The sequence below is a fragment of the Zosterops lateralis genome (genome assembly GCF_965231275.1).
Source record: "Zosterops lateralis genome assembly, chromosome: 10".
Classification (NCBI taxonomy): domain Eukaryota; kingdom Metazoa; phylum Chordata; class Aves; order Passeriformes; family Zosteropidae; genus Zosterops; species Zosterops lateralis.
In genome coordinates, this window is record NC_139770.1 from 22,209,080 (window position 1) to 22,233,677 (window position 24,598).

The following is a 24,598-nucleotide window of genomic DNA, read 5'->3' on the forward strand; positions in this document are numbered from 1 at the left end:
GGCTCTGCGGGCACCGGAGCGGGCACGGCGCTCTGGCCGCGCTCTCCGCAGGTCCCGGGCTGTGTCTGCCCCAAGCGATCCCGCCCTGCCCGCCCAGAGAAGCCACGCGGGCCCGGCTCGTACCCCGCCCCTCCCCGGGATCCCCCGGCGCTGCCGGGGCGGGTTCGCGGCCTCGCTGCGGGGCCATGGCGGCCCGGGCGGTGCTGAGCGGGGCCGGGCGGGCGCTGCTGGCGGCCCGGGCTCTCCCCGCCGCCCCCCGGCCGTGCCCCCGTCGCGGCTGCGGGGAGGCGGCGGCGCTGCGGGCCATGGGCTTCAGCCAGGAGCAGGCCCAGCGGCTCCTGGCGCTGCAGCCCCGGCTCGGCCCCGAGCACCGGGAGGCGGCGGCGGCGCAGCTGCTGCTGCTCGGGCTGAGCGCCGAGGCCGCCCTGGCGCTGCTGGAGCGGAGCCCGGCGCTGCTGCGGCTGCCCACGGAGCGGCTCCGGGAGCGCGCCGAGGAGCTGCGGCGCCTGGGGCTGGACGGAGGTAGGGCGGCGAGCGAGGGTGCGGGGGGGTCACCGGGGCTGTGCCGCCGTCCGGCTGCCCGCTGATGTGCTGCCCGCTGATGTGCTGCCCGCAGGCCGCCTGCACCGGGCCGTGAGCCGCTGCCCGCAGCTCTTCCACGTGCCCCGGAGGAGGCTGGAGGCGGCGGTGCGGCTGCTGCGAGAGCGCTGCCTCTTCACGGCGGAGCAGCTGCGGGAGGTGCTGGGGACCTGCCCCGCCGTGCTGCTGGAGGAGCCGCGCACCCTCCACCAGCAGTTCCAGGTGAGGACGGGACCCACCCTCCTGCCAGAAGCGGCTGCGGGAATAGGGCCGTGCCTGACTCCCCCCGTTCCGCCCGCAGTACGCCTACTTCAGAATGGGGGTCCAGCAGAAGGAGATGGTGAAGGCTCGGCTCTTCCAAACGCCCTTTGCCGAGCTCCGGAATCGGCACATCTTCCTGGAGCGCCGGGGGCTCTACGAGACCCCATACAAAGGGCAGACCCAAACTAGTAACCCAAAACTGAAGGACATCCTTCGGCTCCCAGAGAAAGACTTCCTGGCCAGTCTGGCCTACTCCACCCCAGAGGAGTATGAGGTCTTCAAGAAGCTGCTGGCTCGAGAGGAGGAGGAGAAGGAAGAGGAGGATGTGGATGCACTGTACACAGAGGATGATGATGATGATGATGATGATTTGGACAGTGATGAAAGTAAAACAACCCGGGAGTGAGGAGGTGAGGCTCTAAGGTGCCTGAGCCCTCTCCTGCTGCTGCACTCTCTGGGTGCTTTGGGCTCCCACCTCACACCAGCAGAGGCTGGTTGGGGTACTAATAAATCCCATCTGTTAAATAAAAAAAACCACTCTTTCTCCTCCTTGACCAACTACTTTAAAAAACCCCCAAAACAACAGTTTCCATAAAGTGTTTTTATTAAAAAAAATCAAACAAAAACCCCTAATTTATTTCCAAGACTAGGTTAAAACCTTCTGGCTGCATTACATACTGAGCCAGCTGTGGGACAGGAGGCTGTGGGCTGCTCTGCTGGCTGGCAGTGGGACCAAAGCCTGTGGAAACAGAACTGTCCCAGGGCAGGGCCACCTCCACCTCCACAGCCCATGGCAGTGCCGATCTCGTGGCTGACAGAGCAGGGGTGCAAATACTTTCAGACCATAGCTCCAAATCCTCTTGTCTGGGTTTGCCCTTGCCCTGCTCTTCCTGGGAAGGCAGGGCTGCTGTTCTTGCCAGGCAGCTGGAACAGGACCAGGCAGCCTTGGAGCAAAACAAGGCCTGTCTGTCCTGTGGGAGCAAAGCCAGAGGTGGCGCAGGAGGGGAGCAGCACACTGGCCAGCTGGTCGTGGCTTCACATTGTCCCTGTCACTGTGCCTCCAGGCTGAGCACTGTTACACTGCTCCCAGGAGGAAGAGGGTGGTGACAGGAGCACTGAAACTCCTGGGCTTGTCCTGCTCTCAGAGCATCTTCCAAGCTGCTGCTTGAGACACACAGCTGAGCAAGAGAGCTCTGTGATGCTCAGCAAGAGGGGAAGGGCCTCCCCACCAGAATAATCCCACTGTGCTGGGGACATGAGGCTCTATACCATAACTGCGATATATCTCTGGTATGTGTTAATTTATAATATACATCGTGTACGTTAATACACAAATCTATGTTTAACTAGTGTTGTCATACAAACTCACAAAAAACTAGGAACGTTTCTAAGCTACACTTTTTCTTTCCTTGCCTGCCCTGCCAGAGTGCTGGGTGCTGGTCCTCTCCTCCACATAGCTCTGCAGCACTTCCCTGCCATAGGGAAGGCAAACTCCAGGTGTAGTGCAAGGGGATCGTATGTGGGGCCTGGCTTCCTCACCAAGCCTCTGCTGTGCCCTGCACTGCTGTGGAGGCAACTACAAGTGTGGTGGCATGCCTCAGCTGACAGACTTCAGATCACATTTAAAATTCTTTTTAGGTGCTCTATTGGTTTCTGAGCTGGAAATTTGGTTAAAATCAGGGCTTGTTTACAAAGCAAAGAAAAAAGGCAGGCAGTAGAAGCTGCCTCAGTTTCCCCTGCTAGAGCAGAGGAAACAGGAATGCTCCTCTACTGCCTGTGCTGGCCTCACCACTTGGAGCTGCTCACCATTTCTAACTCATCTACAGAGGCTGCTCCTCAGAGTGTATTTCTGGGGGCCAGATTTCAGGTGATGGCTAAGGCTTTTTGGTCTGCATTTAACTGTTTTATTTGAGGGTTATAGGTAATTTCTAACCTTGGATTATGGAAACAGATTGGTGCAGATGCTGTTGGCAAGGAGCTGGGCTGATCCCTGAGTGAAGCGGGGAGCCCGTCACTTGTGCAGAGTGGCTGGGGGAGCTGAGCAGGGCCGGCCCCCTCAAGGGGCACTGGTGCTCAGCTCCTCAGGGGCAGAGAGGGGGCCAGCAAAGGCAGTGCTGGGCCAGCAGGGGGAAAAGGGAGCACTACTCAGTGTGCTGATCCAGCTGCATGTCCCTAATGGGCTGGAGGAGAGGGAGAGGTTGACACCAGGCAGGAAGGCTCCCCTGCTATGTTCAACCCAGTGAGCAGATCTGATCTTCCTGGTGTTCAAAAAGCCCTTAGATGTGGAAAGACGAAGCTTCTACTGCTTTAAACCCTGTGGAGGAGCAGGAGTATAATGAGCTGGTGTGCAGAGTCTGCCAGATGCCCTGCAGCTGGCCTCTTCCCCACCCTGTGCACCAGTCTTGTGCTGAGAGAAGGGGACCTGCTGTCTCCAGGACTCCAGCCTTTGCCTGGCCCTTTCTGTGCAGGAGTCCCTTGTTCATCGAGCTGCAAAGCCAGGGAGATTACCTCCTGCTTTTCTACCCAGCCACAACCAGGAGCCCCCAGCCACAAGCCCTCCCACTCCCTCAACACGGTGGTGTGAGCCAGGGTTGTGCTCTGGCCCGCGCCCATCTCCCTGACTCCCTGCATGAGAAGTGCCCTGCCTGCCTCTGAGGAGGGCTGGAGCAGGTACTTACTTCTATGGCTTCTTCAGTGTGTGACTGTTGCTTGGCTTTCTGGAAGAGAAGGGAGGACAGCAGTGTCAGCCCCACGCCCCTTGGCATTGCTCACAGGCACTGGCATCCAAGCCTTGGCCATGTCAGTACCCCTCTACCAGCCCAGCCCCAGGCTGGGTGTCCCCACGCATGCTGGGGCACCCCAGCCAGCCACAGCCTCCTGTGCAGCATCACAGGAAGGCTGGCACATTCAGTGTGCTGCTGCTGTACCTGCTGTTTGTCCTCTGGGAACTGGTGCTCTCACAGCTCTCCTTGTAGCAGATGTCCTGATGTACCTTGTAGACTCTCCTGGACCTGCACACACAGTGGAGACGTGAGTGAAGGGAACAAAAGGGAGAGATGTGCTTTGGTGAGGGTGAAGGGGAAGTCTGGGTATTTCCCCCATTTCCTTCCAGGCTGCAGTAGCCAGCCTTGGCAGGAATGGGCTCAGCCTGCTGTGCCAGAGGATGATCCCAGCCAGGCCTTTGTGCCTCCATTGCAGGGAGGCCAGGGGCAGAGTAGAACACCCCCATGCCCCTCAGGGCTCCCCCAGCCCTCTGCTCACAGATGGAGAGGCAGCCAGAGGCTGGATGGGATCTGCTGCTGTCTGGGGGTCACACACACACACCAAATCCAACCTTGCTGCCATGTGGGTGGGTAACACCAGTATGGAGCTGTCACTCCAGCAACACCCTGCCCTGATGCACAGCTGGGGGTGGCCACAGGGGCATGCCAGGCTGCTCAGCCTGCACTGGGGAGGGGGCAACTGCCAGCTGGGGTTGGAGACGGCCTTGTGCTCACTCTCCCTTCCCCAAAGCCGAGCTGCAGGGAGACATCCCCAGCTCAGAGCACAAGGGGAAGGGGGGAGCATAACCTGCAGGCAGTACTCACAGATAGTGACAGGTGCCTCCTTCCCACACTGGGAATGACCTGGTTTCCGAGTACAGCCGTGTGCACGAGTGTGGCACCTTCTTGCAGGCTGCTTGGGGAATAGGAGAGGGGAGCTACCACTGAGCCCATCCCTGGCCCTGCCTGCCTGTGCCTTGTGGCAATGGTCTGGTGAGGCCCCCCTGGCTTCTTGGCCATGCTGGAGGGCTGGCCTCAACAGAGCTGACCCACCAGTAGAAGCAGAGCCCCCAGCCTCACACTGCCTACGGAACTCTCTGGGTAAGGCAGAGAGCTCAGCCAGGAGCAGGGACCAGACCTGCACTCCTATCTCCTCAAACTAAGAGCAGATCCCAGCCCCTCTCTTAGCTTCCAGCATGACACAGCTCTCTAGCAAAGCCTGGGCGTTGTGGGAGCCCCTGGGTGCTGGCAGGGTGTGCTGGGTGACCTACATCTTAGGGGACCTGTGACAAGGACAGCCACCAGCCTGGCACTGCAGGAGAGGGCCCTCCAGCACAGCCTGGCACTCACCCAGCTGGCAGAGCCGGCCCTTGAAGCCCGGGCGGCAGGCACAGTGGTAGGACTCGCCATCTCTGGTACAGGTGCCTCCATTCCTGCAGGGATTCTTAGAGCACTTCTGCCCCTCTCCTGCAAAACATGCTCGACCATCAGAGCCTGGGGCCACAGCTCAGCCCTGCCAAGCCCCTGGCATTGCCAGGATGCTCCCAGGAAGAGCAGGTGGGCAGTGGTGCCTGCCATGCCTCCAAGGAGGGCAGGCTGGTGCTGAGCACGTTGCCTGTGAGGCCAGGGCTGGGTTCCTGCTGCTGTGGGTCTCCCCTGGGACTTACTCTTGCTCTTTGCCTCATGCAGCTGCAGTGCCAGACTGTCCCAGCTGGACACCTCTGTGTTCTCCAGCTTCACTGGAGCCTCCGGCTCTGGACAACGAGAGGATTAAATGTCACCTTCCAAGCCAGAGCCAGACCCAAAGGCAGCCCCTCCAAGGGGATCCAGCCTGCTCTGGGGCACTAGTCAGGCCTGAGGCAGTGCCTTAGCCCTTCCCAGCTGACATCCCTGCAATTGGTGTGACACTCTCACTCCTCCTGGAAGGGCCTGGGACACAGAGTCCTGGGGATGCAGGGGCAGAACCAGGATGTGCAATGAGGCCAAGGGTTGCCCTCAGGTGTGCCAGGCCCCTTCCCCACCCCATGGTGTGGGGTTTGCAGCTGCTCTAGGGTATCTTGGGTTGGCACTTCTATCCTCAGCCTGGGGATGGAAAATGGGGGCTAGGTCTGGACTAGTGAGGGCTTTCTCACCCAGGTACCCTCCTCAGGTGTGAGGCTGTTCTTGACAGTGGGGCCTGAGGCTGCTGGGCAGGCAGGGGCTGCACTGTAGGGCTATGGAGCCACTGCTCAGGCCCCTGCTGCAGCTGGCAGGGAAGAAGGGCAGCTGTGCTACAGTCAACATTGCCTCCCATCAGCAAGGGTTCCTTCCCTGGGCTCCCCCAGCCAGTCACCCCTCTCCTCGGGCAGGGGTCTAACAAGCAGAGTACATGTTTGCCTGCCCAGGGCCAGGTGAGAGGGCTCCACCCTCCTCTATAGCTCCCCCAGCCCTACAGCAGCCTGCCTGGCTGCCACCTCAGCTTGCAGGGAGGTGCAGGAGATGGTACTGGATGACAGGAGCAGGACACAAAGGCACAAGAGCACTTACGTGTCTTCAGAGTGATGGATTTTCCCAGCGCAGTGCCAAACCTGGCGCTGATCCTCCCTCTGCCATCCACCAGCTCCGTGAACCTGGGACAGGAGAAGCCATAAGGGTATGGGGCACTGCAGGCCCCCCAGGCTCTGCATGCTGGGGTTCACAGCAGCTGCATTAAGCATTCACTGGTGGCATTAGGCTTTGTGCAAGTCTGACAGTTTTGGCTTTTCTTCTCTGCCAAGGTCAGGATGAACCCCAAATCCTAAGTTTCTAGGACTCCAACATGCAAGTCCCACGGGGGAACTGCTCTCAGGGTAAGGGTGAGAATCCCAGTGGATGGGCAAGAGGCTGCACCCCAGCAGTAGCATGGCTTGACCCTGCACACACCTGGGAATGGAAACTGGGAAAAGGGACTGGCTCAGCCTAGTGCTTGGGCCGAGTGGAAGAGCCAGGAGTGCTGAAGCAGGGCCTACCTGGGGTCTGGCGAGGGCTCCTCAGCTGTGTCACGGTCTGCCAGCAGGCGGAGCTCAGGCAGGAAAGCTGGGGGCAGCCTGTTCCGCAGAACCCGGGGGTGCCCAGCTTGGCTCCACCGTCTCTCTGGAGCCCCATCCCTCGGCACTGCAGACCAAAGGATGAGGCTTAATGGAGGCAGCATGAGCCAGCAACCGACCTCCCAGCCAGTCCCATCATCCCCAGGCTGCCAGGTGACACACAGACACACTCCATACACGGAGGATGCAGGTGCCCATCACCAAGCTGGAGCTCTCCATCTGCCCTTCACTAACCCTACAACCCCCACCTCCCATTCCAGTGGACAGGTAGGTACCTGTGTCCTGTCCCCACAGCCTGCTGCAGACACCCAGTGCTGGGGCGCTCATCACTCTATTGGCCAACTGGTTTCCACCCCCTATCCCAATTCCCTGTCATGCCACGGCCTCCCTCATGCTGCAGCAATGCAGCAGAGCCCCGGGAGCACTCACAGGTGGTGACGTAGAGGTGGATGGGCTCGCTGTGCACCTGGCCTTGCTCCGTGTTCTGCACAGCTGTCAGGGACAGGTGGTAGCGCTGCCCAGGCAGCAGGTCCCGCACCGTGTAGGACACCAGCTTCCCATTGGGCACGTAGCGGCTCTTGACGCTCTGGGCAGTGGTGACGTTGATGATGTACCCCTCCATGGTGCCAACGGGGGGCTGCTGCCACGCCATGGACACAGAGGTGGCGGTGACATGGGAGGCCGTGAGGTTTTGTGGGGGGAGAGGCCCTGCGGCAGGCAGGGGATGGGGAGGAAAGCGGTCAGAGCTGGTGTCCCCGAATGGCCACTGCCCTCCTTGTTCATGTCACCTTACAAGTGTGGCACTGCCCCAGCCTGCCTGGCCCTGCCCAGACCAGCCCTGAGCCTGCTCCAGCCATGGGATGCACAGTGAGGGGATGCTCAACACTAGGTCCTTGCCAAGACAGACAGAGCCTCACTGCACCCTGGCACCCAGGTCAGCCCTTGCCTTCTGACTGCCAGATTGCAGAGGATGAATCAGGCCCATGCATGGGGCTGGGCTCATGCTGGTCTCAGAGACTGAATAACATTTAGCAGGGAAGGACATACCAATGTCTTTCCTGGCCTCTCCAGCCTTGCCTGCACACCTCCTATCTGCTGTGCTGGCCAGACAGTCTGGCAGCTCCCACACCTCTCCCTCCCCACAGATTTCCTGCCAAGCTGGGATGGCAAAGACAACCTCACTCACTTGTCCACACATGAAAAGGGGCTGTGGCCAGGCTCTCTGAGGGGTGGTCTTCCACTCCCAGGCCGCTCAGTGTTGTGACATGGATGATATATCTCTCTCCTGGCTGCAGGTCCCTGTGGAGGGAAAAGGGTGGGAAGGGTAAGCAGGGCTGCCTGAGGGAGCTGTGCCCTGGCACCCCTCAGCACCCACTCACAGGAAGGTGTACTTGGCCACGCTGCTGTTCAGCTCCACGGTGCGGCCTGCCAGGTCCCCCATCTGGCGGATGGAGACCCTCACCCTACTCACAGTGGAGTGCTGGAGGCGGTGGAGAGCCCATTGCACCGTGATGGCACTGGCAGTGACATTGGTGATCTCAAAGCCTTCCACCGGACGCGGTCCTGGCCGGAGCAAGCAGAGAGGACTGTGGTCATTGTGGGTTACCCCATCCCTTCCCCATGTGCCCCCAAGGGGGGGTCCTGCTGGCACTTCTAGATCATCTTCCCCAGTAGAACAGCTCAGTGCCACCTCTCCCACTTAACTCATGCTCTCCTGTCCTCACAGCCTCCAGGCAGGTGAGAGGCACATGTACCTGCCCACCCACAGGGCATTGTGCTACTCAAAGCACCCCTGAGTCTGTCCCCTCTGCCCCAGCCCCCTACCACAGCTCCAAAGGGGCTGTAGTGCCCAGGCCTGGCCCTAACCATAGAATCATCAAGAGACCTGGGAGATCATCCAGTCCAACCATCCTCCCAGCACTGTGACTACAATCCCTAAACCACACCATCCAGCACCACATCCAGATGTCTCCTGAACACCTTCAGGGATGGTGACTCTACCACCTCCTTGGACATCCTATTCCAATGTCTGACCACCCAAAGAGTGAAAAATCCTTTATTATTATCTAATGTTAATCCCCTGTCTTGGCTTTAGGCCATTTCCTCTTGTTCTCCCTCTGCAGATGCAACAGAAGAAAGCAGCCTCCACCATACTATAACCTCCTGTCAAGTTTTGGAGAGCAATGAGGTCCCCCTGAGCCTCCTCTTCTCAAGGCTAAACAACCTCAGCTCTCTCAGCTGTTCCTCATAAGATGTTTTCTAGACCCTTGACAAGCCTTGTTGCCCTTCTCTGGACATGCTCCAGCACCTCAATGTCCTTTTTAAAGTGTGAGGCCCAGAACTGAATGCACTGCAGCCTCAACAATGCCAAGTGCAGAGAGATGACCACTTCCCTAGTCCTGCTGGCCATGTTGCTCTTGATACAGGTCACGATGCCATTGGCCTTCTTAGCTATTTGGGCACCCTGTTGGCTCATGTTCAGCCAGCTGTCAACCAGCATCCCCTAGAGCTGCTGAAGAGCTCTTGAGCCAGTTCTCCCCCAGCCTGGAGCTGGAGGGGGCTGCTGTGACCCAAGTGCAGGACTCAACACTTGCCCTTACTGAACATGTCCTTGGCCCCTTGATTGAATGTACCAAGGTATCTCTGCAGGGCCTTCCTACCCTCAAGGAGATTAATGCTCCCATCCAATTTGGTTTTGTCTACAAATATACTGAGGGTACACAAAATCCCTAGGTCCAGACCATCAGTAAATACATTAAACAGGACTGGCCCCAAGCTGAGCCCTGGGGTACCCCACTAGTCACTGCTAAATCCATGGCACACTTCAGGTGGCCATCCTGACCTCAGCATCCAGCTGTGGCTTGAGGCTCCATGAGATGCTGTGCCCAGCATTATGCTGCAGTCTCCTCCCCTGGGCTTTCCTTGGTCTCAGCCTGCTGTGACAGATGTGGCTTATGGGCTTTACCATCACGATTCTCCTCTCCTCAGAGGCCATCTTTCCTACATCTAATTCCCTCCATCCTGTTTGCATTAAATTTCTACACCTACCTGCTCTAGAAAGTGAGATTGAAGCTGCTCTGCTTGTCCATGCCCCAGAGACATCACTGTCTTGGAGCAGAGGTCCCTCACAGCCCCTGCCCTTGCTGGCATGTTCCCACACCAAGCCCAGCAGTATGGCAGGGTGACTGGTCTACAGGATTGCAGAAGCCCTGCTGCCTGTCCTACATGGGGGCTCCTCACACTCTCCTGGGCACAGTGACAAGGAGCAGAACAGCCTGGCCCCAATGAACAGGGTTCAGGAGCAATCCCCACTACAAGCTCCCTTCCAGCCCCTGGACAGGGTGAGCCACAGGGTGTGAGGCCTTTTACTCACAGCAAAGAAAACAGCGATTCTCTGTGTCAAGCACTTTCCAGAGGCCCCCAGCTGGGTTTTAGGATCTGCACCAGCAAACCTGCCAGGTTTGACACCATGCTGGAGCTGGTGGCAGGCTGGAGGTGGCAGCACAAACCCTGGCACCCGCAGGGGCCGCGCACACTCATGACAGTGATCCCCCTGGGGACGCTACTCACTAGTGCGCGTGGTGAGCATGACGGGCCTGCTGATATCATTCTTGTTGTTCACGTTGCGTTTGACTGAAAAGACAGAAATATTGTAGGCTCTGCCGGAGGTTAGTGCCCGCAATTGGTGGGCAGAACGACTTCGGTCCACAAAATCTGTCCTGCGGTAAGAGCCGTCGAGGGATACGTACGTCACGGCGTAGCCGTCAATGAGTTGCCTGGCAGCTGCGTCCTCAGGTGGGTGCCAAGAAATCAACACACCAGTGTCCTCCACCCTTTCCACCTTTAATGAGGTTGGTGGCAGCAATTCTTCAGGGTGTGTGCAAAAGCAAAGGGGAGAGGTAATGCCATGAATCTTTAGAGAACAGACCCTGTCAGCAAGCGGCAGAACAGCGGTGGTAAGAGGACAAGGTCCTCGCTCGTCTCACTTGGCACACCTGGCAGAGGCTCTCTGGGTGTAAGCCACCCCTGGATCAGTGGGCACAGGAGGAGCCAGGGTGCCAGGAGCATTCCCTGGTATCACTGGTGGCCAAACAGTAGCCACAGTGGGATGGGGTGAGGGGTTTGGGGGAGGCCAGTGCCAAGAGGCTTCCCTTGGACGCCTCTGCCTCCCCTCCTGAGGGCATCCGAGGGATTGCCGTTGCTGCAGAGGAAATCTGTGCCCCATGTCCTGGTGCCAAGGTCAGCACCTGCGGCAGCGACTCAGCATGCCAGCACCCACCCATGGCACTGGTGGGGCACGGGCTGATCCCCCCAGGGTGAGCCTCCAGCCCTGCCCGCCTCAAGGAGTGCTGCTGGTCCCGGATGGTGTTGAGCCCCTCGTGGGCAGTGGGCACTGCCAGGCTGGCATCAAGCCCCACATCATGTCCTGGTGCCGCTGCTGAGGGCCTTTACCTTTTTCGCAGTTCTTGCCTGTGTAGCTGACTTTGCAGGTGCAGCTGTGGGTGCCATTGCTGGGTAGGCAGTAGCCTCTGCTCCCACAGGGGCTGGAGAAGCACGGGTCACTGGCTGTGGGAGAGGTGCCAGGTTTGGCAGTGTCAGCAGTGCCGCCGACCCTGGGGCCACCCTGTGCCACCCTGCTGCCTCACCTGTCTCACAGTGGTAGCCAAAGAAACCCTCTGGGCACACACAGAGGTAGGAGCCCCCGTAGCTCTCACACTCCCCTCCATTTCGGCAAGGGTCTGACTCACAGGCATCCACTTCTGGAGGTGGGAGAAAGCCAGCAGTGAGCATGCCAGCTCCCAGCTTCCACAAACGAGCAACAGTGACAGACTCCCAAGGGGGCAGCAGGGCAGAGGCATAGCCCAGGGTTTGGCACAGCTGGGCTGGACACTGAATCCCCCACTGTGAATCATGGTGCCCACATATCGTGGAAGGGGTGGACACCTTGGAAAGGGAGTCCATCACTGGTGGACACCTCATTCCTTGCTTCCTCCCCATCAGAGCAGTTTCAGCTCTGCCCCTAAAACTACAGGCAAGGAGGTGCATCAGTGAGCAACCAGGTGATGGCTTGGGGTCAAGGTGTCCAAGACAGTGACCAGTCACCTGGCATGGTACCAGCCCTGGCAGTGTCCTGGTGCCCACAGTCCAGCCTCCCACTGACCTAGGAAGGGAGAGCCCCTACCTGTCTCACACTGAGTCCCCAGGAAGCCCTCAGGACAGTAGCAGGCAAAGGACCCGGGGAGGTCTTGGCAGGTCCCACTGTTCTTGCATGGCTCCGACTGGCACTCGTCAACATCTGGGGTCCGGCGGTAAAAAAGGAGTCAGCTCAGCACAGAGACAGCTGGTGGCTAAGGACAGGGGGTTGGAGAGGCAGTATTTCTCCCACAGGGCATGGACCCTTCCCATGTAATTTGCTTCCCCAAGCCCAGTGGCCAGGAACATCCCTGCTTCTGGATGCCCACTGCCTCAGGCCTGCTCCCAAACCATACGGCATGGGGACATTCCTTCGGGAACCTTGGGGGCACAACTGGCAGTGTGGGGCTGTGCCAAGAGATCCATCCCATAGGGTGCTTGTGTCATGTCCCCTCATCCAGGTTCCAACAGCCCACCTTCTCCTATCACTGTCCTCTGCCAGATCCCAGGGAACTGGACTGGAGCCATCTTCCAGAGTCCCACTACCTCCCATGCTGCCCCCACAGTCCCCAACCATGAGCAGCATCTTCCTGGTGGAATATCCTACAGTTAGCTGGGAGTCCTGGGAGAGAGGCCCTTGCCTCAATCTGATCCAAGCACACACAACTCCTGGTAACCTAGCTCCTTGCAATGGAGTTTGCAATCCACTGGGGCTTTCCCAAGGGCTGGGGAGTGAGGAAGGGATTTTGACAGTCCTGGAGCATGCCTGCCATTGTCTCTTACCCAGCTCACAGTGGTAGCCAGTGTAACCTGGCTCACACAAGCACAGGAAGGCAGAGACACGATCCTTGCACTGGCCTCCATTCAGGCAGGGCTGAGACTGGCACTCGTCAATCTCTAAAGGCATTTAAGCAAGGGAAAGACAAAGTGAGAGACATGAGCACAGGACAGAGATCCCAGGGAGGAAGGCAGCAGACAACTGGAGTACATATCCTGGGGTCACCAAACCATGATGGTGACCACAGGCCACTGGTATGGTGTGCCAGGGCTTGCCCACTCTCACTCCTCACCATCACATTCCGGGGGGTCGCTCCAGACACCTGGCACACGGCAGACACGGGGATGGTTGTGCTGGCTGAGGATGTAGCCCAGCTCACACTGGTATTCAGCCAGCGCACCCAACTTGGTGGAGTTGAAAGAAGCCTGGGCATGCTTCACCTCACTGGGGATGCCACAGTCGACCTCTGTGGAGAGACAGGGGATGAATGAGGCCCATAGAGGTGCTCCAAGTCCCCAGCCAGCAGGGGAAGCACAAGGCCCTTACCAAACTGGCAGTGTTTCCCTACATAGCCCACAGAGCAGGAGCAAGCACAGCCCCCATCAAGGTCCTTGCAGGTTAGCCCCATTCTGGCAGGGGCTAAGAAAGCAAGGGGAAGGCATTGGCAGAAAAGCAGAGCCAAAGAATGAAACCAGAGCCAGCCCCCTTCTCCTTCCAGCAGGGCACAAGGAAGAGTTGCAGAGAAGGGGGGTCAAAGCAAGCAGCGAGTTCCTGACAGTCAGGCCCATTGTCCCCCCAGGCAGTGGCACACCCTCCTCAAACGTACCGATCTCACAGTGCCGGCCGGTGTAGCCTGGGGGACAGTCACACTTGTACTTGCCGATGTAGTGGAAACAGGTGCCTCCGTTCTGGCAGGGCCCCGAGGCGCAGGGGTCCGGCTTACCTGGGGGCACAAGGCGGGCGTGAGCCCGGGGGGGCAGCTGCCACCTGTCCTCCCTGCAGGGGCCGGGGGGCTGTACCGATCTCGCAGTGCCGGCCGGTGAAGCGGTAGGGGCAGGTGCAGTGGTACTCGCCATCCGCCTCCCGGCAGGTGCCCCCGTTGCGGCAGGGCCCCGTGCTGCAGAGCCGAGGCTTGGCTGCAGAGAGAGCACCTGGGGTCACACAGAGCTGCTGCCTCCCACCAGTGCCCTACCAACCCCTGGCTGCGGGGAGCCTGACTGCATCCTGGGTCCAGCAACACCACAAAGTCTACACCCGTGCAGATGTGTGCTGGGGCCTTGGGGGCCAACAGGTGCATGATGCTGGGAGGCTGCTCCCAAAGGCAGAAGCTATGGCGTGTAAATAAGAAACACCAACACCGATGGTGTTGCACAAGAAACAACTGGATCTGCTGCTGTGACTGTTGGGTGTCATTAAGGGAGTCATTCAATCCCTCCCTCTACTCTGTAGGATGGGATGGGTAAACCTGCACCAACTTCCAGCTCTTCAAGTAACTGTTCATCTCCCAGAAAGGTCCAAGCCCTTCTCCCAACCTTTGCCAGGTGCTGGGGCCACAGGGAGCACTGTGGAGGTACCTTTCTCGCAGTGCATGCCAAGGAAGTCTTGAGGACACTCGCAGATGTAGGAGTCATCATGAACCTTGCAGGACCCCCCATTAAAGCAGGGCTCTGAGTCGCAGGGGGATGGCATCGCTGCAGAGCCAAATACAGGGCATCAGCGAGGACATATGGCCAGGGGTACAAGGGCAGCTTCCCTGCTGGTGAGGGTACCCCCTGCTCACCCCCACCCCAGGGCTGTTCCCAATCCCTGTGGAGTCTTACTGTGGTTGGTGCCGTAGTTGGTGTGGCAGACACAGAGGTAGCTCCCGCCATACTCCATGCAGTACCCACCGTCCGGGCACTGCGTGTTCATGTTGCACGGTGTCGTGGTGACTTCTGCAAACACATGGCCAGTGCCAGCCTCCTTCAGCAGGAGGACACCCACACAGAAACAGAAGACTCCTAACTTTGCAGGGTCCAATGAAACAGGACAGATCCTCTGGCACAGACAGTGCAAATGGCAATGCCCAGCCTGGATGCTCAGTGAGCTTCAGCAAGGGAGTGCACAAAGGCACTAATTCCCTCCCCACCCATGGGAGCTGTGAGGCAGAGGCTGGGAGAAGAATAGCTCAAAGGGGGAGTGATGGAGGTGGAAGCACTGCCATCTCACCAAGTGGCAATATTTCCAGGCTCAAATTCAGTGTGTGCCCCTAGCACTGTGCTAGGCTCAGGCATGGGCATTGCTGACCCACAGGCTGCCTGACTCAAGCATCCCAGAGGGAATGAACACAGTAGGCAAGAAGCTTTCACCTACCAAATTCACAGAGGAGACCAAAAAACCCAGGAAGGCACTGGCAGACGGTGACATTCCCCTCCAGACAACTGCCCCCATTACGACACTCACAGCCCTCAGAGAGCTCTGCAAGAGAGGAGACAGGAGCTTCTCAGGACCTCTCCTGCTTGTGGGCTGGGACAGACAAGTGGCCTTGCCAGATGCCACTCACAGGGGAAGCTCAGGTGGGCAGCAGCCCTGAGGCCCTCAGACACAGAGGCACAGCCTCCTCCAACAGGACAGACCCCTTGTTCAATCCCAGAGCCCTGAACAGGCTCTCTGGGGCTGCTGCTTCTCCCACTCATGAGCATGAAGGCTCCCCTTGAGATGCTACACCCCACCAGTGAGTCCCCTGGGTTGGTACTCACGGTCTCGGCAGTCCTGTCCGGTGTAGCCCTCCTGGCACTCACAGACATAGCCCCTCTCTGTCTCCAGACAGCTGCCTGCGTTCTGGCACGGCTGGGAGAGGCAGGCACCGGCCATGCGGGGCCCTCCTGTGGGGAATGGGGAGCCTCAGCTGGACAGGTCCAGTTTGGAACTAGAATATCCTCTGTCCTGGGGATCCTGATGGAGTCCCAACATGGTCAAGCAGCCCCACAGGAAGGTCTTCCCTCCTGGCAGCTCTGCACATCCCAACCACCAGTTTCAGCAGTGCCTATGACTGACACAGCCCCTTTGCAGCCATTTGCCTATCCTGCCCAGTGCCCCCAGCTGCAGTTCCCATGCCAGGCTGGTTGAGGCACGCACCATACTGGCAGTTGTTGCCGTAATAACCCGGGGAGCAGGTGCAGATATAGCGGCCAGGGCGGATGTAGTTGCACGTCTGCCGGTTCTGGCAACTCTGGTCCTCACAGGAAGATGAATCTGGTAAGGGGAAAGCAAGGAAGTGAGCATGAGGAGAGCCTGGGCCTGGGAGAGGGGCCATGATGGCCAGCAGAACATGGGGGTCACAGTCCTGCTGTGGGTCATCCTGGGGCACAGGCACCTGTCTCGCAGCGCTGTCCCACAAAGGGCTCCAGGCACACGCAGGTGTAGTTATCGACCAGGTCCATGCAGTGCCCGCCGTTCAGGCATGGGCTGGACTCACATTCGTTCACCTCTGCAAGGGGAAGACAGGAAAGGTGGTCAGGTCATGTGTAGGCACAGCCAGCTCATCTGGTGCCTCCCAGCCTAGATAATGCTCAGGAGGGTGAAGGTGATGGACAGAAGAAAACCCAGGTGCCACTGGCAATTCCAAGCATTCCCCTCCCAAAACTACATCCAGGAACGAAGGTGACTGGGAAGGAAGCTTGCCAAGGTACAAAATGTCACCATCTCCATCCCATACTTGTTTCTGTCACCCACCTGTTTGGCAGTCCATCCCTGTGTACCCTGACTGGCACAAGCATTCTGCTGTCCTGTTCACCACCTGGCAACTCCCACCATTCTGGCACACCCTGTTCTCACACGGCGATTCTGCTGCAGAAGAACATAAAAAAAAAGAGGGGCAGGGGTGTCAGCCGAGGTGCAGGACCAGCACATGGCACCCTCTACATGTGGTCATACCAGGCCTAGGCAGAGCACAGACTGGAGCCACCCATGCACCTTTTGTCAGGAGATAGTGGCCATGTCCCTGGCCATGACTGTCCCCAAAACCTGTCCTTAGGAAGCTTAGCTCATCCCCACACACCTCCTGGATGTCAGTGTGCTCTGCTGGGCATTTCTCCCTCCCTTTCTTCCTCCCCCACAAGTCAACTCCCTTCTCGCCTTTTCCACTGGCGCGGCAGCTCGCTGGGAGCCAAATGCTTTGGCGGCACTTCCACTGGCAGGCAGAGGCCAGCAGTGGGGGAAACCTGTAACCATGGCCCCTGCCAGGGACTGGGAGGGTCTTCCCTTGGCTTTGAAGAACTTGGGACCAGAGCATCACCTGCAAAAGCAGGGCCTGCAAGGCTTGTTTGAGCACTGGCTGCCAGCTTTTCTGGCTAAGGGAGTGGTGGTGGAAGAATGCTGGCAGCAGTGCTGAGCAAAGCCCTCAGAAGAGTCAGCAGAAGGAAAGGCTCATGGCCAGAGAAAAGTTTCTTTTGCCTGAAGCAAGCTGAAATCCAAGTTGGCCGTCACAAACTGCTAGAGCCCAGCAGCTACTGCAGGAGCCCTGGTCTGAAGAGCCCTCCCAAGAGCAGAAGTGCCTCCAAGCCTGGGGTCTCTGCTTTTCAAGTGCTGCATTGCTCACCAGTCTCGCAGTTGTTGCCCCTGAAGCCTGGTGGGCACTTGCAGGTGAACCTGCCAGCACCGTTGAGGCAGGTGGCTCCATTCTGACATGGCTGGGAGAGGCACTCATCCACATCTGAAACAGAGCCCCAGGTGGGGACAGGAGCTCAGGGCAGGGACACACAGACTGCCAGCACACAGCAGTGACACTGGGAGCGAGACCTGCTCCCTACAGCAAAGCGCTCACCAACATGGCACCTCTTCCCGGTAAAACCGGCCAGGCAGGAGCAGGTGTAGGAGGGATTCCCTGTGATGCAGTCCTCAATACACTTCCCCCCATTCAGGCAGGGCCGCAGTGTCAGGCAGACAGAGGCTGTGGGAACAGGCAGTGACCCCTGTCAGCCCTCACTCTGGCGGGGCACACCTGCCACCTTCCAGCCACATCAGTGCCAGAGTCTTTCCCTGCACCCGCCCGGCTCCCTGGGGTGCTTGGGGAGCCCATGAGGCTGCCTGCCTGACAGCGGGGCAGGGGCTGCTCCTTGGGGGCTCCCCTGGGACAGGGGGCAGTTTTACTCCTCCTGTGCAAGGGGGAGAGGCTGCACAGGTCTGCAGCCTGGCTAGGGGGAGAAGGTCTGCTCCGCTGGCTGAGGGGACATGAACGTGCCCTCACTTATCATTCAGAGCAGAGAGAAAGGGTATGGGAGAGCCCATGTACAGAAAATCCACCGATAACGCAAGACACACAGATCACGAATGGGAAAACATGGCCAGGGGGAAGTGGGGATGAGGAACCGGAAACCAACAGCTCTGTGGGAACATGCCAAGACCCCTGGAGTGGGGAGCATGGACCAGGCCCTGGAAACCTAGTCCCACATGGCAGGCTGACACTCAGCAGCCCTCCACTTGGCTCAGCCCAGTGTACTAGGACTGATGGATACACACACCCCCAAGGGTGCTGGTCCCTCATGCCCTGCCTGGCAGTGGGCTGGCAGGAGCCTAACTGCGCACATCACCTCCTCCCCAGCCTCCCTCGACACGCCCCGCAGGCTTCTTTAAACTAAGAACTCTTCCTCCCCTTCCCATTTGCTCTCTCAGGCCGTTCCCAGCCCCAGGACAACTACAAATGCCATCCCCAACCACAGCTGGTGCTGAAGACAGTCCCCAAATACCTGCCTCCCCTCCCTCCCCAAAGCCCTTCCAGACATCTCTTCCACCCCGCGGAGGTGGGGGTTGAGGCAGGGAAAGATGGGGCTGGAGAACAGTGTGGGGTTGGGTTGGGAGTTAAGTAAACCTAACTGCTGTCCTCTTACTTGTATTGCTGCAGCCCCCCACTTGCACCTGGGCATCATCGATTCTGAACACCCAGCGCCCGGGGATACCCACATTTGTCGTCATCTCCACGTCAGCGATGTCATCAGTGCGGGATCCGGGGATGTTGAAGTAGCGCTTTCCATCACCAGCGTTAAAACCTGCCTGGAAGGACAAAGGAAGAGAGTAAAGAGATGTCAGTAGTGCATGGGAAAAGGCAGCTGGAGCACCTGGACTCATCTCTCCTGTCATGCAACACCACTGGTGGCACCACTCAGACCAACCTTCCCCTCCCACATGCCACAGGCCAGCGCTCAGTCCAATCCACATGACAGGACAACAGGGTGAAGTGGACACTTGGCCTGCTCAGTCCCTTCCTGAGGATTCAAATCCCATTTGCTTCCTCTCCACCTGCAGCATCTTGCCTGCTGCAGGCTGGCAAACAGGGAACCAAGCAAGGAAAACTGTCGGTAAATTCACACATCTGAGTCGGTACTGGGGTTTTTGTGGATGTGGGTGTTGGCTTTTTTTCCCTTTAACACAACAACACACACAGGGATGAAATAAAACTACAAGCAAAAGCTGTGCTAGCTGTGGCAGCTGCTCTTAAAGGCTGAGGTTAGGAAGGAAAAGGGACTATGAAGCAGCAGCCAAGGCAAAGACCTGTGGTTTTGGGATAACAAAGCCCCCTGTATGGTCTCAGCTTTGGGAGCCAGAGCACACACAGATATTTAAGAACTCTGAAGAAGAAAAAAAAAAAAAAAAACAACAAGCAGAGGGAGATTTTCCACCGCCAAGAAACCGAAACAGGAGCCATGAGCTCACAAGGCAGATGTGTTACCCAGGCACCCCAGGGGCCACGTTCACCACTTACCTGTGCTGCAATGCCACCGAGCCCAGCAAAGTCCCCCCCACTGCTGGCGTGCATACCCGTGGTCCAGGTGATGGACTCATAGTTAAAGATGGTGAAGGAAAGCTTCCCATCCGTGATGAGGACAATCTGGAAAGTGTTTACCTGCAGCATGGAGGGGAGAAAAGCAGTGAGGGATGATGAACCAGCCATAAAATAAAGTGACAGAAACTAGAGTCAGCAAAGGGGTGTTTTCTTGAACCCCAGTCCTCCTCCGTGAGCAAGTGCTTTAAATTATTTTTAATGCTAATTTGTTGTGATCCTGAGCTAGAACAGCTCACTTCTCCTTCCAGAGGAATGGAAAAAAGAGGGGGAAATACAGATACTGATCATCTGGAAGGCAAAAAGTGCCTCATTTTTGCCCAAGAAGGCTGATGATGTAAAGCCTCCACATGGCACAAAGAGGAGGGTTTGGTGTTGCCAGTTCACTATCGCTTTGTCACAAGAAGGTGTCGTGATGGACCCATCATGGTCAGTGAGCTCTGCTGACAGATCTGTGCCACAAGTGGAGGGTCTGGCACCACACTGAAGGCACATGACTGGGGTGGCTGCTCTGCCTCAGCTACTCACTGGTGAAAAAGAGCTGCCCCCAAAGAAGGTGACTCGGTACCAGGTTGCAATGAAGACCCACTGTGCAGAAAACCCTGGGAACTCAGGGAAATACTGGGCAATGTCTTTGCTCGCTCTCTCCAGGATGGGCTGCTCAGTGCTCTCTCGGTAATATATTTCCCCTGCCCGCCGATTATCCACATCAGCCCAGAAAGCAGCAACCACACGCCGGTCCTTGGAGATGGGGAAGGCCACCGGAGTGAACTGGGAGACCTCCTTCAGGAATGAGATGATCCCATTGTTGTTTACCTGCAGAGAGGAAGGGAAAGAAATGGGTGGCCACAGTTGACTCCTGCTGCCAGCAGGAATCCATGTTTCAGAGGTGCTTTCCATTTCATCTTTCTCTCCCCCTCCCCTTTCCACAAATATTGGAGCGCTTCCCCTTCCTGCCCTTAGAAGCAGAGACATGCCTGAGCACCCACAACACCCCCAGCCCCCCGCCCCGGCCGCCTGCTCACTGGAGCGCGGCTGCGGGCCACTGCCCGAACAAACCCAGCCCTGTTCTCCTGGCCAGGGGAAGGGGAACAGCTGCAAAAACTGCAGGAGCCCTGCGCATAAAACAAACAGCGCCCGGTGCGTGGGGCCAGCTCGTGGCACTGCTCTTGGCAGGGGTGAGGCCCTGAGCTCGCTCCCCGGTCTCACAGCTCACCGGCAGCCCATGGGGCTGGACCCTCCTGGCAGGGGGGCTGTGGGCACTGGCCCATGTGGGCACTGGCCCAGGGTGGGAGGAGCCTTGCTGGGCAGCAATCCATGCACCGGCATGCACAGCACGCCATGCACAGCACGCTGGGTGAGCCACCGGGTCCTGATCCCCAGGTGACCAAGTGCCACCACCCCATGCAAAGCCCCCTGGTGCTTCAGAGGCTGCTCTCATTAAAGTGGGGGATGCCAGACTCCCCAGAGTGAGATAGTTCAAGCTGCTCCTCAGCACTAACTGGGGCAGTTAGGGTTCTGGGATGCCTGCCTTATGGATGCATGGCAGAGGCAGCCTCAGCCAAGGGAAGGAAACTGGAAATAGTAGATGTTGCTGCCTTGGAGTGCTACCTCCCAACTTGGGGATGCAGTGGGAATGAGGAAGGTGAAGATACCCCCTGCCTGCCTGAACAGGCTGCAGGGGGCAGGGATCAAAGGGAAATGCTCTCACCCTGAGCTCCCACATTTCCTGGAGGAGAGAGACCCTGCCAGCACTCTCTGCCACAGAGCCATGAGTGGCAGCCCAGTCAGCTCTAAGCCACCCGGTTCCCCAGCCCACGAGGGACCATGGGACAGGCAGCAACACACAGACTACAGCCAAGCTCTTCAGTGTGCAATGTTTGGCTCTGGCAAGCCCCTGGGCTGCAGGATGGAAAAGGGGGCCTGGTACAGGCAAGAGGCTCTCAACTGGAGAGAGCAGCTCTGGCACGCAGGCAGGCAGTGGTGTCACACTCATGTGCCAAAAGGGAACTGGGAGCCAGCATCCCCAGGAGCCATGTGGAAGCCAGAATACCTTCACCCCAGCTGCCAGCACACCCAGGCATAGGGTGAGCCTTGTACAGTCGCTGGGGGAGGTTCCCAGTCCCTGAGGAGGGTTCATAGCCCCTCCATTGAACACAGGGCAGTCCTTACTGTGACTAAGGGAAAGAGGATTCTGTTTTCCCAAAGCCTCCGTAACCCCACTGTGTCCGCAGAGGAACATTCTTCCCTTGATTAAAGCAAGATGGGAGAGAACCAGAGCCAAGAAGGGCTTTTTTTGTTGTTGCTGGTTTTTGTGAAGGAGGAGGGAGGTGGTTGGAGGCAGCCCTTGAGAACAGAGGTTTCCAGGTGAAGCCAGCCCTGTCCCAGTCCCCCTGGACAGCAGCTCCCCGGGGAGGAGGGCCCCTGCCACATGGACTTCTGTGCTGGGGACAGGCAAGCTGGCCCTGCAGAGCCATGGGGTCAGCTCAGGGAAGGGGATGTACTGTCCTCTGATCCCTGCAGCCCCTCCAAGACCTAGAGCTACACTGTGGATCCTCTATGGAACAGCCATCATGTCACCTGGCTTCTCACAGCCCCTTCTGTCCTTCCACAGTAGCTCAAGCCCCAAGCCTGGATCCCTCCCACCCGATGGCAGGGCTGGCGCTTTGATCAGCGGGAAAACATGACCAGATAGGACCAAGGACCCCCTGTGCTGAGCCAAGGCAGCAGAATGGTACATGAGCCCAGCTCTGGGATGGCATCAAGGCAATGCTCAGCCCTCTCCTCTGCCAACTGGTTTTGGGTCATCATTAAGCCCATAGCAAACCAGGGAGATGGGATCAGGATGCTGAAGGATTCACTGTGCCAGGTGGAAACCACCATGGGGAGCCCACATCTCACTTCTGTATGCAAGACAGCAGCACTCAAAAGACTCCATGGACAACCAGGCACTTGGGGTTGCCTCCTGGCCACAGCTACAGGGGACATGATGGGCCAGGCATTACTTGAGTTCTCTGGCCACAGTCCCCTCCCAGTGGCTTAGGGGTTGCAAGGGAGCGTGTCACCAGTAGTCCCAGCAGCCCAGTGGGTGCAGGAAAAGGCAAGGGAATCGGATGTGCCGAGTGGGCAGCCCAAAGTACAGCTGTCTTTATTCTACATCACACTCAGAGCCCCACCAACACCTCCTCCCTGCAGCAAGGGCCACCAGCCAGGGGCCACCGTGCTAGGGCTGCAGCACACCGACTCTGAGCTCTGGCCCACCAGATGTATCCCTCTCCCTGCTGTCGGGATCCCCCGGCATGTCACCAGGCCAGTCCCAAAGGTGTGGGTGTGCAGGTAACACAGGCTTAGCTGGGGCTAGGTCCAGGCTCCCCATGGGGAGTGAGGGCTTTGCCCAGCGCTCCCAAGGCACTGGGGAAGGATCCTGGCTGGGACCCCCACACTGAGCCAGGGCTCCTGCGTGCTCCCCAAGCCCAGGGCCCCCCGCAGCATCCTCGGCACGCTGCGATTCCTCTGACGTGCCCAGTTAACTGGGGACCACCTGACGGCCCCCAAGAAAACTCGGATTCATCCAAGCAGGACAGGAAAGAGGAAATAAGAAGAAGGGAAGAGGAAGAAAGAAACAGAAAAGAGGGAATTAGAGGGAGGCAAAAAAGAGGGAATAGGAGGAAACAAGCAGAAGTAAGTGGCAATTACTCACATAGAGGCCGGTGTGCCCCGCACCAAAGAAGGGGAAGGGGATGGAGAGAGGCCGGAGCTCGGAGCCACCGTCGTCCTGTTTCCGCGTGGCGGCGTCGCCCTGGGCCGGCCCGAAGGGGTAGAAGTCCCCGAGCGGCACCTCCGCCGCGGCCCACAGCCACTCGCCCAGTGCCACCAGCACGGCCCAGCCCGCCAGGACCTGCATGGCCGCCGGCACCGCCGCTCGCCTCTCACGGGGGCACCAGCCACGGAAGCATGGCGGGGGCGGGTCAGGGCGAGGCGAGGCGAGGCGAGGCGGGGCGGGGCGGGGCAGGGCAGGACGCCCGCGGAGGGGCGCGGGGAGGGCGGCGGCGCTGCCCGGAGCCGGGCGCTGGGAGCGGTGGCCCGGAGGGAGCGCGGGGCCAACTGAGGCCCCTCAGCCCCGCCGCGCGCCGAGCGCCCTTACCCTGCCGGCCACGCCCCCCCGCGGCTCATTTGCATAGGCGGGGTGTGGCCGGCCAATGGGCGCGCGGCGCGCGGGGGGCGGGGCTGTGGGGGCGGGCTCCTCGCGGGGCGCGGGAGGAGCGCGAGCGCTGGGGGTCCCCCCGCACCCGCCCGAGGGCACAGAGACCCCCCGAGCCCGGCCCCGCTCCCCCGTCCCCTCTGCCCCCTTAAACACAGCGCTGGGGGAGAGGAAAAAAAAAAAAGGAGCGGAGGAGGAAAAAAACCTGTGTCATTTCCTTTTTTTTTTTCCCCTGTTTTTTTTTTTTCTCTCTCTTCTCCCCTCCCTTTTTTTTTTTTTTTTTTTTTTTTTTTTTTTTTTTTTTTTTTTTTCCAGGTGCTAAAAATATTATCAGGAAATTCTTTTCAGGAATGCCGTGTTTTAGGTTACGCTCCAGGCTGAAGGGCTTCTTTGTCTTTGCTGGAGGAAAAAAAAAAAACCCAAAGCAAAACAAACACACCCACCCTACATTTATTATCGGGAAATGGTTTGACTGGGAGAGGCTGAGCTCCCAGGAAAGTCGAGGGCTACTCCCAGGGAAGCCCCACTATAAGCATCAACTGTTCTGAATAATTATCAGCTCATGATGGGTCCCAAAGCTGGACCCCAAATCAGCCTTATCCCTGGCATGTCAGTCCCTCCACCAGTGCTCCAGGACCACATGTGGCCCAAGCAGGCAGCCCTGTGTGAGCCCTACTGCCGATCCCAGAGACATGACCCTATCACTTTAAAAATCTCTTGGAAGAAAATGTTAAAAGGGAAAAAAAAAAATAAAAAAAAGAAATCCAAAATAAATAAGCAGCCACATCCGGATTTCTCCCTTAGGACGCTAATAAAGGTTTTATGGGTTTGATATGAATTACCCTTCCCGGCCATTCATCGCTGATTTTCTGGAAGGCATTAGGCTGCATACCCCGGTCCCGGCCCCGGCCCCGGGGGAGGCCGCGGTGGGATGCAGCAGGGACACTGCCATCCCCCCCACAGCCAAGCTGTGCTCTGGGATGTCAGCCAAGACCCATCTCT

At 58.4% G+C, this 24,598-nt stretch overlaps 2 protein-coding genes across 6 annotated transcripts; one reads left to right on the top strand and one right to left on the bottom strand.

Moving 5' to 3' along the window:
* Positions 1 to 185: 185 nt before the first annotated feature.
* On the top strand, positions 186 to 1,249 carry MTERF4 (mitochondrial transcription termination factor 4; the record flags this gene model as incomplete). The annotated part of the gene is made up of 3 exons (XM_083868271.1): positions 186 to 522; positions 617 to 801; positions 881 to 1,249. The coding sequence occupies 3 exons, from the start codon at positions 186 to 188 to the stop codon at positions 1,244 to 1,246; spliced, it is 888 nt and encodes a 295-aa protein (XP_083724397.1). The 3' UTR covers positions 1,247 to 1,249.
* A 1,789-nt stretch (positions 1,250 to 3,038) lies between these two features.
* Positions 3,039 to 23,507, bottom strand: SNED1 (sushi, nidogen and EGF like domains 1). Of its 5 annotated transcripts, none has more exons than XM_083868352.1 (32): positions 23,096 to 23,507; positions 19,924 to 20,211; positions 19,318 to 19,458; positions 18,446 to 18,608; positions 17,383 to 17,508; positions 17,158 to 17,271; positions 16,293 to 16,403; positions 15,934 to 16,047; positions 15,696 to 15,812; positions 15,317 to 15,442; positions 14,931 to 15,035; positions 14,399 to 14,512; positions 14,153 to 14,269; positions 13,598 to 13,714; positions 13,405 to 13,521; positions 12,871 to 13,044; positions 12,584 to 12,697; positions 11,850 to 11,963; positions 11,314 to 11,427; positions 11,120 to 11,233; positions 10,238 to 10,534; positions 8,047 to 8,230; positions 7,854 to 7,966; positions 7,097 to 7,375; positions 6,590 to 6,734; positions 6,129 to 6,211; positions 5,270 to 5,356; positions 4,953 to 5,069; positions 4,428 to 4,515; positions 3,768 to 3,851; positions 3,519 to 3,557; positions 3,039 to 3,154 (listed from the first exon to the last, which is right to left on the bottom strand). In XM_083868352.1, exons 1-31 carry the CDS (start codon positions 23,297 to 23,299, stop codon positions 3,521 to 3,523), a joined length of 4,218 nt encoding a protein of 1,405 aa, XP_083724478.1. In that variant the 5' UTR covers positions 23,300 to 23,507; the 3' UTR covers positions 3,039 to 3,154; positions 3,519 to 3,520. The 5 variants fall into 5 exon arrangements, with proteins under 5 accessions (XP_083724478.1, XP_083724477.1, XP_083724481.1 ...); XM_083868351.1 differs by having other exon boundaries at positions 16,293 to 16,406; XM_083868355.1 differs by lacking the exon at positions 4,428 to 4,515.
* Between the last annotated feature and the right edge of the window lie 1,091 nt (positions 23,508 to 24,598).

Coding starts and splice junctions, on each gene's coding strand:
- SNED1 (XM_083868351.1), bottom strand. CDS start 23,299: ATGCAGGTCCTGGCGGGCTGGGCCGTGCTGGTGGCACTGGGCGAGTGG. Junction 19,459..19,923: donor GGGGCAGCTCTTTTTCACCA/GTGAGTAGCTGA, acceptor TCCATGCTGCAG/GTAAACACTTTCCAGATTGT. Junction 4,516..4,952: donor GGGCCGGCTCTGCCAGCTGG/GTGAGTGCCAGG, acceptor TTCCCCAAGCAG/CCTGCAAGAAGGTGCCACAC.